The sequence below is a fragment of the Coregonus lavaretus genome, assembly GCF_964263955.1.
Source record: "Coregonus lavaretus genome assembly, contig: HAP1_SCAFFOLD_1104, whole genome shotgun sequence".
NCBI lineage: Eukaryota > Metazoa > Chordata > Actinopteri > Salmoniformes > Salmonidae > Coregonus > Coregonus lavaretus.
In genome coordinates this window covers 150,176-166,498 of record NW_028161778.1, presented here as the reverse complement: position 1 = coordinate 166,498, position 16,323 = coordinate 150,176, and the positions used below count along the sequence as shown (strand labels likewise).

Below are 16,323 nucleotides of genomic sequence, written 5' to 3'. Positions count from 1 at the left end.
AATGATAACTAGACAGAGAGGTTGGAAGGGCTGAATGATAACAGACTAGACAGAGAGGATGGAAGGGCTGAATGATAACTAGACAGAGAGGATGGAAGGGCTGAATGATAACTAGACAGAGAGGTTGGAAGGGCTGAATGATAACTAGACAGAGAGGATGGAAGGGCTGAATGATAACTAGACAGAGAGGATGGAAGGGCTGAATGATAACTAGACAGAGAGGATGGAAGGGCTGAATGATAACTAGACAGAGAGGATGGAAGGGCTGAATGATAACAACTAGACAGAGAGGATGGAAGGGCTGAATGATAACTAGACAGAGAGGATGGAAGGGCTGAATGATAACTAGACAGAGAGGATGGAAGGGCTGAATGATAACTAGACAGAGAGGATGGAAGGGCTGAATGATAACTAGACAGAGAGGATGGAAGGGCTGAATGATAAAACTAGACAGAGAGGATGGAAGGGCTGAATGATAACTAGACAGAGAGGATGGAAGGGCTGAATGATAACTAGACAGAGAGGATGGAAGGGCTGAATGATAACTAGACAGAGAGGATGGAAGGGCTGAATGATAACTAGACAGAGAGGTTGGAAGGGCTGAATGATAACTAGACAGAGAGGATGGAAGGGCTGAATGATAACTAGACAGAGAGGATGGAAGGGCTGAATGATAACTAGACAGAGAGGATGGAAGGGCTGAATGATAACTAGACAGAGAGGATGGAAGGGCTGAATGATAACTAGACAGAGAGGATGGAAGGGCTGAATGATAACTAGACAGAGAGGATGGAAGGGCTGAATGATAACTAGACAGAGAGGATGGAAGGGCTGAATGATAACTAGACAGAGAGGATGGAAGGGCTGAATGATAACTAGACAGAGAGGATGGAAGGGCTGAATGATAACTAGACAGAGAGGATGGAAGGGCTGAATGATAACTAGACAGAGAGGATGGAAGGGCTGAATGATAACTAGACAGAGAGGATGGAAGGGCTGAATGATAACTAGACAGAGAGGATGGAAGGGCTGAATGATAACTAGACAGAGAGGATGGAAGGGCTGAATGATAACTAGACAGAGAGGATGGAAGGGCTGAATGATAACTAGACAGAGAGGATGGAAGGGCTGAATGATAACTAGACAGAGAGGATGGAAGGGCTGAATGATAACTAGACAGAGAGGATGGAAGGGCTGAATGATAACTAGACAGAGAGGATGGAAGGGCTGAATGATAACTAGACAGAGAGGATGGAAGGGCTGAATGATAACTAGACAGAGAGGATGGAAGGGCTGAATGATAACTAGACAGAGAGGATGGAAGGGCTGAATGATAACTAGACAGAGAGGATGGAAGGGCTGAATGATAACTAGACAGAGAGGTTGGAAGGGCTGAATGATAACTAGACAGAGAGGATGGAAGGGCTGAATGATAACTAGACAGAGAGGATGGAAGGGCTGAATGATAACTAGACAGAGAGGATGGAAGGGCTGAATGATAACTAGACAGAGAGGATGGAAGGGCTGAATGATAACTAGACAGAGAGGATGGAAGGGCTGAATGATAACTAGACAGAGAGGATGGAAGGGCTGAATGATAACTAGACAGAGAGGATGGAAGGGCTGAATGATAACTAGACAGAGAGGATGGAAGGGCTGAATGATAACTAGACAGAGAGGATGGAAGGGCTGAATGATAACTAGACAGAGAGGATGGAAGGGCTGAATGATAACTAGACAGAGAGGATGGAAGGGCTGAATGATAACTAGACAGAGAGGATGGAAGGGCTGAATGATAACTAGACAGAGAGGATGGAAGGGCTGAATGATAACTAGACAGAGAGGATGGAAGGGCTGAATGATAACTAGACAGAGAGGATGGAAGGGCTGAATGATAACTAGACAGAGAGGATGGAAGGGCTGAATGATAACTAGACAGAGAGGATGGAAGGGCTGAATGATAACTAGACAGAGAGGATGGAAGGGCTGAATGATAACTAGACAGAGAGGATGGAAGGGCTGAATGATAACTAGACAGAGAGGATGGAAGGGCTGAATGATAACTAGACAGAGAGGATGGAAGGGCTGAATGATAACTAGACAGAGAGGATGGAAGGGCTGAATGATAACTAGACAGAGAGGATGGAAGGGCTGAATGATAACTAGACAGAGAGGTTGGAAGGGCTGAATGATAACTAGACAGAGAGGATGGAAGGGCTGAATGATAACTAGACAGAGAGGATGGAAGGGCTGAATGATAACTAGACAGAGAGGATGGAAGGGCTGAATGATAACTAGACAGAGAGGTTGGAAGGGCTGAATGATAACTAGACAGAGAGGTTGGAAGGGCTGAATGATAACTAGACAGAGAGGATGGAAGGGCTGAATGATAACTAGACAGAGAGGATGGAAGGGCTGAATGATAACTAGACAGAGAGGATGGAAGGGCTGAATGATAACTAGACAGAGAGGATGGAAGGGCTGAATGATAACTAGACAGAGAGGATGGAAGGGCTGAATGATAACTAGACAGAGAGGTTGGAAGGGCTGAATGATAACAGACTAGACAGAGAGGATGGAAGGGCTGAATGATAACTAGACAGAGAGGATGGAAGGGCTGAATGATAACTAGACAGAGAGGATGGAAGGGCTGAATGATAACTAGACAGAGAGGATGGAAGGGCTGAATGATAACTAGACAGAGAGGATGGAAGGGCTGAATGATAACTAGACAGAGAGGTTGGAAGGGCTGAATGATAACTAGACAGAGAGGTTGGAAGGGCTGAATGATAACTAGACAGAGAGGTTGGAAGGGCTGAATGATAACTAGATAGAGAGGATGGAAGGGCTGGATGATAACTAGACAGAGAGGATGGAAGGGCTGAATGATAACTAGATAGAGAGGATGGAAGGGCTGGATGATAACTAGACAGAGAGGTTGGAAGGGCTGAATGATAACTAGATAGAGAGGATGGAAGGGCTGAATGATAACTAGACAGAGAGGATGGAAGGGCTGAATGATAACTAGACAGAGAGGATGGAAGGGCTGGATGATAAAAGACTAGACAGAGAGGTTGGAAGGGCTGAAATAGAGAAAGACAAGGGACAATCACAGTCATCCTGCACCCAGTTGTTTATTAAAGCTGACATATTACAAGTTGTGAAATCATTTGGGACGTGTAGCCTATTGGAATCCTTATGGAACGCAGACCATCTGTAGCCTATTGGAATCCTTACGGAACGCAGACCATCTGTAGCCTATTGGAATCCTTACGGAACGCAGACCATCTGTAGCAGATTTAACCCCTTAGAGTCTATTGACGCACCAGTGCATCAAACACACACAAAATCAGAATCTGTCAGTTTAAGCTAGAGATATGTTATTTTGCTGCGTCTCAATCCACCGCATCCGCCGATGTCGCCCTTCTGCGGTGGACGGTGGCAGAGCTACAGCGCTGTTTGTCAGACCGGGAGACATACCGAAAATCAGTCTTCTCACAAAATCGTCTGTAGCATCTGAACGGTTTGGCCTACAAACTAATGACTCTTTAGAAAGGGAAGACTCTCAACTTTGTCTGGAGCGTCCAAACTGTTTGGGCTACAAACTAATATGACCCCACTGTATAATATTAATATATAACTAATATGACCCCACTGTAGACTCTCCCTGCAGGCCCCCCTACCTCCACTATGTTCATCCACCTCTGGCCTGCTAGCCCCCCTACCTCTGCGGAAGCTCAGCCCAGTCAAAACTGTTCGCTGCTCTGGCACCCCAATGGTGGAACAAGCTCCCCCACGACGCCAGGACAGCGGAGTCACTCACCACCTTCCGGAGACACTTGAAACCCTACCTCTTTAAGGAATACCTGGGTTAGGATAAAGTAATCCTTCTACCCCCCCCCCCCCTTACCCCACCCCCCAAAAAAAAAAAAAACATTGTAAAGTGGTTATGCCACTGGCTATAAGGTGAATGCACCAATTTGTAAGTCGCTCTGGATAAGAGCGTCTGCTAAATGATGAAAATGTAAATGTAACCCATACAAATGTATGCAGATAGTTTTGTGGCAACAAAAATAAGGGGTTATATGTGTCAAAAACCAAAATATTTTATATCTCCTAGATATAGGACAAACACTTCAGAACCTTGTTCCTTGTGATTCATTTTTTGACTGTTTTTTCCCCTTCCATTTATGAATGTGTTGAGAGGAGAAGAATGGGCCTATTTGAAAGTGTAACAGTCACCCTCGAAGCACCGTTACCCGTCGCACCACAAAATCCGCAGCCCTTGCAGAAAACAACTACTTCATGGTCTCAGAGCGACTAGTGCGCACCGACCATTTCACACCGGTTACATATGGACGCGACCCAGTCGTTCAGTCTTTTTGTTCTGTATCTATGGATCTATGGACGCGACCCAGTCGTTCAGTCTTTTTGTTCTGTATCTATGGATCTATGGACGCGACCCAGTCGTTCAGTCTTTTTGTTCTGTATCTATGGATCTATGGACGCTACCCAGTCGTTCAGTCTCTTTGTTCTGTATCTATGGATCTATGGACGCTACCCAGTCGTTCAGTCTCTTTGTTCTGTATCTATGGATCTATGGACGCTACCCAGTCGTTCAGTCTCTTTGTTCTGTATCTATGGATCTATGGACGCTACCCAGTCGTTCAGTCTCTTTGTTCTGTATCTATGGACGCGACCCAGTCGTTCATTCTAAATGTTCCATTGCCATTCTGCGTGGCAACGTTCTTATCCCTTGCTTGCTAGCTAGCCAACTACAGCTAACTGACAGTCACGTCGAAAAGTTCTGACAGATTAACAGCAAAGTAGCTGCATTTGTTTAAGCTGTTTTCTAGTGACATTTATTTGGATACATCCATAACAATGAGCTAATGAGCCACGATTTCGCCTGGCATAGAACATGTGCTCTCTGGTCAGGACACTGTTGTTAAGAGGAGCTAGCCAACAACACAGCTAACACAATCACTTCAAACTGAAGCTGGAAAGACTGCAAATTAGCTGGACATTTTTTTTGTATATATCCATAGAAATGATGCCAGCTGATTCATGATTTAGACCGGCTGAGAAATGCTGCCTGCCTGTCTGTCTCGTCCCGACCCCGACACGTTCATTTCAATGGGACAGCAGGAGATATAATTTGAATATTGAAACAATGTTGCAAAAATCGGAGAGACTAAGAGCAAGGTTTATACAAATCTCCACTGTTGAAAACTAAATGTTAGTCTAAAAGAAATGTGAGATAATGTCCAGATGCTTTGTATAGTGGAGATCAAGTTTATAAATTGCCTGGCTGGGCTGATGAGACAGTGGATTGGGCAGTCAGATGGAACAGAGTAAATAGGCATTTTAACGTCATGGATTTAGCCGGTGGTAACTTGTGGAAGTAACTTGTGAAAAAGACATCGGCTGGAATGCTGTTTTAACCAATCAGCATTCAGGACTAGACCCACCCGTTGTATAATGTACTGTACTGTACTCTACTCTACTCTACTCTACTCTACTCTACACTACTCTACTCTACTCTACTGTACTCTACTCTACTCTACTCTACTCTACTCTACTCTACACTACTCTACTCTACTCTACTCTACTCTACTCTACTCTACTCTACTGTACTCTACTCTACTCTACTCTACTCTACTCTACTCTACACTACTCTACTCTACTCTACTCTACTCTACTCTACTCTACTCTACTCTACTCTACTCTACACTACTCTACTCTACTCTACTCTACTCTACTCTACTGTACTTGAGTTTCTTACAATTTAAGAAAGGGCCTATGGACTCTTAATCTAGTGGTCTTGGTCTTGAGACCACTCAAGACCACATACATTTGGTCTTTAACTTGTCATGGTCTCAACTTATTGGGTCTTGGTCTGGATCTTGGGACCAATGTCCTGGCATAAATCTCGGTTTTAGTCTTTGGTTTACAATCCATAGGCAACCCAATTTGAAGAAGACAATACTCTCTGATCACTCCCAACCAATAGGAATCCTAACCCAGTTGACTACTTTTAAATGGTGGAAGCCCTCAATGTCAGTGTCTATACTAAAACAAGTTTTATCCATCTCGAGTCCTCCATTTATCTCTATGATTGACACTTGACACCAAAACGTCTGCTATTTTGCCAACATAAAGATAGGTTTAGTGATCATTGAAACATCCAACAACATAATTAATTAGATGTATATGTAATTCAATCAATATACATGTTTCAGATTCATACAATTAAAACTTAACATTTTATGGAGAACAATAGATGATACTTCTCTAAATTCAATTTAAAGGTTTAGAAAATCAGGTAAAAAATCATGTTTTTACTATTTAGTTAAATGTATCTGTAAAATAAGTTAATCCAAATGATCACTGCTGTGGATGGCTCTCCCTTTAGCTGTGGATGGCTCTCCCTTTAGCTGTGGACGGCTCTCCCTTTAGCTGTGGATGGCTCTCCCTTTAGCTGGGCACGGCTCTCCCTTTAGCTGTGGACGGCTCTCCCTTTAGCTGTGGACGGCTCTCCCTTTAGCTGTGGACGGCTCTCCCTTAAGCTGTGGACGGCTCTCCCTTTAGCTGTGGACGGCTCTCCCTTTAGCTGTGGACGGCTCTCCCTTTAGCTGTGGATGGCTCTCCCTTTAGCTGTGGATGGCTCTCCCTTTAGCTGTGGACGGCTCTCCCTTTAGCTGTGGACGGCTCTCCCTTTAGCTGTGGACGGCTCTCCCTTTATTGCTACTTCTTCACTATGTTGTTTCGGTAGTGACACATTTTGTGGGGTGGTAGGGAATTCAGGTAAATATTTCAAATATGCAGTAAGTGTGTGAATAATATACGGTATATTCCTACCTGAAATACACTACTGTACATATACAAAAGTATGTGGACACCCCTTCAAATTAGTGGATTTGGCTATTTCAGCCACACCCGTTGCTGACAGGGTGTATAAAATTAAGCACACGTCCATGCAATCTCCATAGACAAACATTGACAGTAGAATGGCCTTACTGAAGAGCTCAGTGACTTTCAACGTGGCACCGTCATAGGATGCCACCTTTCCAACAAGTCAGATCGTCAAATGTCTGTTTGGAACTCGGTAGTGAGTGTTGCATCTGAGGACAGACGAGCTTTACACCACTCCAGCCGACGTTTGGCATTGCACATGGTGATCTTAGGCTTGTGCCAAGCATCGGCTGGAGTGGTGTAAAGCTCGCTGCCATTGGACTCTGGAGCAGTGGAAATGCGTTCTCTGGAGTGATGAATCACCATCTGGCAGTCCGAAGGACAAAATCTGGGTTTGGCGAATGCCAGGAGAACCCTACCTGCCCCAATGCATAGGGGCAACTGTAAAGTTTGGTGGAGGAGGAATAATGGTCTGGGGCAGTTTTTCATGGTTCGGGCTAGGCCCCATAGTTCCAGTGAAGGGAAATCTTAATGCTACAGCATACAATGACATTCTAGACAATTCTGTGCTTCCAACTTTGTGGCAACAGTTTGGGGAAGGCCCTTTCCTGTTCCAGCATGACATTCCCCCGTGAACACAGCGGGGTCCATACAGAAATGGTTTGTCGAGATTGGTGTGGAAGAACTTGACTGGCCTGCACAGAGCCCTGACTTCAACCCCACCGAACACCTTTGGGATTAATTGGAAAGTCAACTGCGAGCCAAGCCTAATCACCCAACATCAGTGCCCAACCTCACTAATGCTCTTGTGGCTGAATGGAAGCAAGTCCCCTGCAGCAATGTTCCAACATCTAGTGGAAAGCCTTCCCAGAAGAGTGGAGGCTGTTATAGCAGCAAAGGGGGGACCAGGGGTGGTGTGTTCATTAGGGCGATATGGGCGACGCACTGCCAAACGGGAAAAGGAAGGGATTTTTTTCCTAATCAATTATATCACGGCAACAGTAGTTATCAGTGTTCTAATCTAGACGTCTGATCTGCCACTAAATGTCCAATCAGGCTAAAGTCGTGCTTCAAATGGCCCCGCCCCTTTTGGGGCGATTTCAGTCAGGTTGAAAATCGCCCCAGAAGTCTCTCATAGACTCTCATGTAAAATCTTTTTTTTTTCAAATATCAGAGCTTTCAATACAATCTCTATGGGTTCCGGGAGGGCTTGCACTTACGCGCTTTCGTCATACGTAACATAACCATGAACTTAACTAAGAAAAGAGCCGGTAGCAGCGTCAATCAATTCACGTACTACTGTCAAGATGGCTAGCGTTCAGTGCAACTCGATTGTCTCTTTGAAAAAAGTTCCTTTTTGTCGGCGAACAAATCAAGATAAATTGGCAACGAAACAATTAGGACCTCCCAGACCAAATTTAATAATTCAACAGGTTTCTACTAAAGGGGGAAAGTCCTACACCCGAGGATTTTCCAAAAATTGGTACGAACGAAAAACCTGGCTAGCAGGCTGCGATGTAGCTAATGCAGTCTTCTGCTACCCCTGCTTACTCTTTCACCCTGAAGGCGGCACGGCAGACAGCACCGCTTGGACAGCGACTGGTGTAACGGACATGCACCATCTTTCAGAAAAGATTAAGAAACATGAGCTGTCAAAGACCCACATGGATAGCTGTTTGAGATTGTCTGCTTTGGGGAGAGTGAACATTGCCACTCAACTGGATGAGGGATACAGGCTAGCTGTCCGCCGCCACAACGATGAGGTTAGCAAGAACCGCCACATCCTCAGCCGGCTAATCCAGTGTGTGAAGTTTTGCGGAGTGTTTGAGTTAGCTTTGCGAGGCAAAGATGAAACTGAGGGCTCCACCAACCCTGGTATTTTTCTTGGGACTTTTTATGGAAATGCATATTGTTTATGCAGTGTTGAGGAATGTGAAAGAACACCCTTGACTCAAGAAAATGACTCAAGTAAAAGTGAAAGTAACCCAGTAAAATGCTACTTGAATAAAATTATAAATATACTGAAGTAGTACATTTATAATTTTATTCAAGTAGCATTTTACTGGGTTACTTTCACTTTTACTTGAGTCATTTTCTCTTAACACAAATAAATGGACTAAAATAAAGTCAGGCTATGAATCCATAAGGTTACCTGCTGTAAAGTTGGCCCAGGTCATTTTGTTGTTGTTGAAATAAGGAATTCCAGTGGGCGTGGCCTAAAACGGATCTTTCTGGTTCAGCCCCATTTCTTAAGTGAAAGACGGACCATTTATTGCAGCCGGGCCAGTTGAGCCTGCTCTGTGATTGTCCCATTAGGCAGGTGGTTTTTATTAAAGGAGTGGCTACGGTTCCGGATTAATAGCATGATCAGCCTACCACTGGCTTGGTTCTGACTGGGGGAGGAGCTCACAGCCTTCAATAAAATGCGTATGTAGGCCTTATTGGTTTCTAGCAGTCTGAACTGGTCTTGGGGTAAACGTTCGACAGTAGAATAACTTCTTTGTAAGATGGCTCGGTCCGTAAGCAGTTGTTTCATTACTCTGGTCGTTCTGTTCCTTTGGCGGGTCGAAGACGTCGCAGAAGCTTGCAGATGCATGATGTTCCATCCTCAACAGGCTGTTTGCAGAGCAGATGTCGGTAAGGCAAATGTGGCGTACTTTCTGACCTCTAGTTTCTCTTCACAGGCTGCCTACAACACGCATCATACAACATTTTATGAATTCTCTGTGGTCGTTGTGATAACATTTTCTAGAACATGAGGATTAGACCTATATTTACACCTTAAGTAAGTTGGCAACAGTAAGATGGGATACACCTGGGGTGTATTCATTACGGAAGATGGGATACACCTGGGGTGTATTCATTACGGAAGATGGGATACACCTGGGGTGTATTCATTACGGAAGATGGGATACACCTGGGGTGTATTCATTACGGAAGCAGGTGGTACCTACCTGAATTTGTCCGATAGAAACTGGTTTCCGTTTTGAGTAAACAGTTCTGTTGCAAGACGTTTTGCTACAGGCTTTGGTGTAGTCATTACACCCCACGTGTTATATTTAAGCAATAAGGCCCAAGGGGGTGTGGTATGTGGCTAATATAGCATGGCTAAGGGCTGTTCTTAGTCACAACACAGGGTGCCTGGATACAGCCCTTAGCGGTGGTACATTGGACATATACCACAAACCCCCGAGGTGCCTTATTGCTATTAGAAACCGGCAGTAAAAATAAATGCCATGGTATAAGGTCTGATATACCACGGCTGTCAGCCAATCAGTATTCAGGGCTCGACCCACTCAGTTTATAATTTGCTCTAGGCCAGGTATGATTGGTGCTAAAATACCTGACTCCAATCAACTACTCATGTTGTTCAGTTTAGAAGGCATTAAGTTTAATCAGCTGTGTTTGCTAAGGATGGGGGGGGGGGGGCAGTGACCCCACTCTCGTCCCCGAGGACTGGCGTTGCCCATCCCTGCTGTAGGCCTACAGATGACTCTGTCGAAAGCAAAATGGTAGATATACTTGAAGTTTAAATATTTATATTTAACCCAAGGCACTCAGTTGTACTGTCTGTTTCAAAACAGATGTTAAATTCAACACCACATTATCAATGCTTCACACACTTTACGTTTTCCAAAACTCAGCTGAGACATTATTCTGATGTGTCACTAGCCTATAACATGTCTCTCACTCACCCAGGGTTTGGTTCTGGTTATGACACGGATAGGTTCGCAAACGGTTCTTCACTCTACTAGGATGGGTTGTCTAACGGTTGGTCATGATATTTGGATGCTTTGGACATCTCGCGCTGATAGCAGTGTTACCAGCGCTTTACTAACTGCTTAAGTACAGGCACTACTTATAGAATAGGTTAGTTGCTGTGAAACATGAATGCCGGCATTATGAAATTAAAGTGTACTGGCACCTTTTTCGTTCTACTTGGAGCACTGACGCAGTCTGTCATGTTCAGTATGTTAAGACAGGATGGTTGAAGGTCATGTGCAGTATGTTAAGACAGGATGGTTGAAGGTCATGTGCAGTATGTTAAGACAGGATGGTTGAAGGTCATGTGCAGTATGTTAAGACAGGATGGTTGAAGGTCATGTCCAGTATGTTAAGACAGGATGGTTGAAGGTCATGTCCAGTATGTTAAGACAGGATGGTTGAAGGTCATGTCCAGTATGTTAAGACAGGATGGTTGAAGGTCATGTCCAGTATGTTAAGACAGGATGGTTGAAGGTCATGTCCAGTATGTTAAGACAGGATGGTTGAAGGTCATGTGCAGTATGTTAAGACAGGATGGTTGAAGATCATGTGCAGTATGTTAAGACAGGATGGTTGAAGATCATGTCCAGTATGTTAAGACAGGATGGTTGAAGGTCATGTTCAGTATGTTAAGACAGGATGGTTGAAGGTCATGTCCAGTATGTTAAGACAGGATGGTTGAAGGTCATGAGCAGTATGTTAAGATAGGATGGTTGAAGGTCATGTCCAGTATGTTAAGACAGGATGGTTGAAGGTCATGTCCAGTATGTTAAGACAGGATGGTTGAAGGTCATGTCCAGTATGTTAAGACAGGATGGTTGAAGGTCATGTCCAGTATGTTAAGACAGGATGGTTGAAGGTCATGAGCAGCTTGACCTTCCAGAGATGCACCATGAACCAGAATACTGGTTCAGTTAGTGACGAGGTGTAATGACATGCAAAACATGAAGCACCGTTTGAAGCATGGTTTAATTCCTGGGAGATTCTCCAAAATGATTGAGTGACACAATGGGTAATACTTGACATGAGAGGTAATTGTTTGAAATGATACATTTGGTTGCTGAAGGAGCAAGCTCAGTTGGTAGAACATAGCGCCCAAATCTTGGATCTGTAAAGGATTCTACACTTTTCTCCGATCCAATAACGCCCTTCAATCAGTGTCTGACTCGCCAGTATACAGTAGAGTTAAACAGTCTCCCTCTTTTTCTCTCTTCTAGTGATCAGGGCAAAGGTGGTTGGAGTGGAAGCTGGGTCTGGTAACACCAAGTATGACATCCAACAGATCAAGGTATGATCAGCCTTTTTATTAAGTGGTTGTTCCTTCCTGCACTGAAACATTGAAGCTCCCTACCAGTCCTACACTATTCCATTTTAATCATTTAGCAGACGCTCTTATCCAGAGCCACTTACAGTTAGTGAGGGCATACATTTTCATACTGGCCCCCCGTGGGAAATGAACCCACAACCCTGGCGTTGCAAGAGCCATGCTCTACCAACTGAGCTACAGGGGACACTGTGGCAACATCTATATGAACTCGGCTGCCACTTCATAAAACAAAAAAGTCCCACTGTACCTAACATTAACCTTGAGACATGAGTTAGCCATCCCTGAGACCGGGTGAGGTAAAAGGCTCTGCATGGTCAATCTGACGCGTCTGTACAGCACTTACTGCCATTCAGACGTCAGGGCTTTCATACTTCTTGCGCTTAGAAGAGCTATTTTGATACAGGTGGTACCGTCAACCAATGATGTCAATGCGGCGGCCTCCACATTGTGACAACATTTGCGAGGCACACAGGGAGGCGGTACGGAGCTTGATTTGGCCTCTGCATGGCCCCGGAGGCTCTGTAATTGTCCCACCCTCCATACGACGCCTCCGACCACATTGTCGGATCAAGAATAGATTATTCCTCTCTGGCGGCGACTCTTGTCATTACTGAGTTGGGTAAATCAGCTCTTAGATTTGTTTTGCACCATATTTGTGGAACAATACTCCATGTTGTTAAATTACCTGTTTGGTGTGGCTCTTTTTGTTCTTTCTGCTTGAATTTTGGCTGAGGGGATGGGGTATAGGGAGGGAATTAGGAAAGACTGACAGTGCCTGAGAGCTGCAGTCAGTGGGGTTCAAAACCGTATGTGGACACGTTTTAACAGGTCCTCCTTTCTCTCCTTGTGATTGGATAGATGTTCAAAGGTCCTGACCGGGATATCAATGCAGTCTTCACCCCAACCTTCTGTCCCGAGACTCTGGAAACCAACAAGGAGTACCTCCTCACAGGTGCAGTTCTCACTAGGTTACCCAAGTTCCATTGCCAGCGCTGGTTAAACTGCTCAACCTAGACTTGCTTATGGCCTACTATTGACTTCACCTTGTACAAGGAAACGAGTGCCTTAGAAACAATACATTCTCTGTACATATTCAGGTTGGACTTTTTGTCTTGCAAATGCTTACGTTTATGAATTTAAACCATTAAATGCTTATGAAACAATGTTTATTATGCTTATAAATGTTTACAACTAATGACTTATTTAGTATTATTTATTAGGATAAACTCCAGCGTTCCGGGCTGCATCAGTGTGTTCCCGCTCTGGGGTGACGTTTCCCCCCCCAGGAACAGATCTGGGATCAGTTTCCCCTAACCTTAACCATCAGTGTGTGTTCCCGCTCTGGGGGGGGATGTTTCCCCCCCCAGGAACAGATCTGGGATCAGTTTCCCCTAACCTTAACCATCAGTGTGTTCCCGCTCTGGGGTGATGTTTCCCCCAGGAACAGATCTGGGATCAGTTTCCCCTCCCCTTAACCACTAGTGATCCTAGATCAGCGTGTAAGGGGCCGCTTCACCCTACACCAGGTTTTCCCTACAGCACATTGACTCACGATCTCCTCTCCTTATGCAGGAAGGCTGAATACCGATGGAACGATGAACATAATGAGGTGTGACTTCAGTAGGACCTGGGAGGCCTCGAGTGACACACAACTGATGCGCTTGATTCAACGCTACCAAAGCGGCTGCGGCTGCGGCTGCAAGGTGTGATGTGGAACTATAGTAATATTACTACACCAGTTCAATATTTACACAGCACGTTGTCTTAAAGGGATAATACACTGGGTGGTTCAACCCCTGATTGGCTGAAAGCTGTGGTATATCAGACCGTATACCACGGGTATTACTAAACATTACTACTTACTCTTCTAATGAAGTTGGTGACCTGTTCTTATAATCACAATAAGGAACCTTGGGTTTGGTGACCTGTTCTTATAATCACAATAAGGAACCTTGGGTTTGTGGCATGTGGCCAATATTACCACAGCTAAGGGCTGTTCTTATGCACGACGCGATGAAGACTGCCTAAGAACCACCCGTAGCATATTGGCGCTATACCACAAACCCCCGAGATGCCTTATAGCTTAATACTACTCTGGTCACATTGGGAAACGTGCTAGAGTATTGGGGTAATGATCAGTCTCTCCCTGCTCTGATCCACAGATCATCCCCTGCTCTTCCCTCTCCTGTCCGATCAGCTCCCCGAATGAGTGCCTGTGGACGGACTGGTTGTCCGGCAATGGCCTAAGTGGACCTCAGACCCAAAGCTTTGCCTGTCTCAAGAGGAGAGACGGGTTCTGTGCCTGGTACAGCATGAGTGCGCAGCCCGAGAAGTAGTTCCTGGTTATTGAAGATCCCTCCACTCTACAGGCCGTCCACTCACTGCTCATAGTGACTAAAGATGCCTGCAATTAATAAAACAAATTAAACACTAAGCTACAAATCCATTTTATTTTGATGAATCAATAAAGCAGTTCACCACCGTTAACTACAAGACTCATATTGACTGGGCAAGTTGTGATGTCACAGAGGTCAGGTGACGCTTTCAGGAACTAGTCAGTGTGAAATAGATCAGTCTTATGAAAACAGCACTTTGATTTGTTTACTGGTCACTACTTGTACACAAGTGCATTAAAAAAACTACCAATCCAATATAGCGCTTCAAGTATTACTTGCTGTTGTGCCGTTCATTTGTCCCTCTCTTTTAAACTGGACCCTAGGGTATTAAAGGGTGATATCAGTGGTGGCCCATGTGGTACTGGACCCTAGGGTATTAAAGGGTGATATCAGTGGTGGCCCATGTGGTACTGGACCCTAGGGTATTAAAGGGTGATATCAGTGGTGGCCCGTGTGGTACTGGACCCTAGGGTATTAAAGGGTGATATCAGTGGTGGCCCGTGTGGTACTGGACCCTAGGGTATTAAAGGGTGATATCAGTGGTGGCCCATGTGGTACTGGACCCTAGGGTATTAAAGGGTGATATCAGTGGTGGCCCATGTGGTACTGGACCCTAGGGTATTAAAGGGTGATATCAGTGGTGGCCCGTGTGGTGGTATTTAGACATGGAACAGTATTCCTGGGAAATGCCATCCTAGAGCCTAGGGTGTGTTCAGCTGGGCACAATGTTGTAGAACGTTAAGATACTGTAAACACAGGCTTCTATGACATGAAAGAAGGGAAAGATGTCAACTCTGTTCATGGCATTTCTATCTGCAACATTCAACATTTGTCTACTGAATGTTTCCCTGAAGTAGTTTGGGTTTAAACCAGGGCTTCAGCTTTAATGTCATTGACCAAATTAAACATGACTCCGATTCTTCCTTGCTTTGTAAGTATGTTCTTGGTGTATATTCTTCAGTGGGAAGAATATTCTGTTAATTATGTACAATGCCACGTGTTAGTTGGAACTAGGGAACTTGACATTTCCGACTTGCTAACTGCTTGGACACTGAACAAAAATATAAACACATGTAAAGTGTTGTACTGTATGCTGGAGCAGTCTGCTGTATGGTGGAGCAGTCTGCTGTATGCTGGAGCAGTCTACTGTATGGTGGAGCAGTCTGCTGTATGCTGGAGCAGTCTACTGTATGGTGGAGCAGTCTGCTGGAGCAGTCTACTGTATGGTGGAGCAGTCTGCTGTATGCTGGAGCAGTCTGCTGTATGCTGGAGCAGTCTACTGTATGGTGGAGCAGTCTACTGTATGATGGAGCAGTCTGCTGTATGGTGGAGCAGTCTACTGTATGGTGGAGCAGTCTACTGTATGATGGAGCAGTCTACTGTATGGTGGAGCAGTCTACTGTATGCTGGAGCAGTCTACTGTATGCTGGAGCAGTCTACTGTATGCTGGAGCAGTCTACTGTATGGTGGAGCAGTCTACTGTATGGTGGAGCAGTCTGCTGTATGCTGGAGCAGTCTACTGTATGCTGGAGCAGTCTACTGTATGGTGGAGCAGTCTACTGTATGCTGGAGCAGTCTGCTGTATGGTGGAGCAGTCTGCTGTATGGTGGAGCAGTCTACTGTATGCTGGAGCAGTCTACTGTATGGTGGAGCAGTCTACTGTATGATGGAGCAGTCTGCTGTATGGTGGAGCAGTCTGCTGTATGGTGGAGCAGTCTACTGTATGATGGAGCAGTCTACTGTATGGTGGAGCAGTCTGCTGTATGGTGGAGCAGTCTACTGTATGGTGGAGCAGTCTACTGTATGATGGAGCAGTCTACTGTATGGTGGAGCAGTCGGCTGTATGCTGGAGCAGTCTACTGTATGCTGGAGCAGTCTACTGTATGGTGGAGCAGTCTACTGTATGGTGGAGCAGTCTAC

The 16,323-nt window shown here is 45.0% G+C and overlaps 1 protein-coding gene across 1 annotated transcript; it reads left to right on the top strand.

Annotated features, from left to right (window-relative positions):
• Nucleotides 1–9,360: 9,360 nt before the first annotated feature.
• LOC311120082 (metalloproteinase inhibitor 2-like) lies at nt 9,361–14,656 on the top strand. The gene is made up of 5 exons (XM_084194699.1): nt 9,361–9,552; nt 11,898–11,968; nt 12,866–12,959; nt 13,580–13,710; nt 14,170–14,656. Exons 1-5 carry the CDS (start codon nt 9,423–9,425, stop codon nt 14,341–14,343), a joined length of 600 nt encoding a protein of 199 aa, XP_084050825.1. The 5' UTR covers nt 9,361–9,422; the 3' UTR covers nt 14,344–14,656.
• The last annotated feature ends 1,667 nt before the right edge of the window (nt 14,657–16,323 follow it).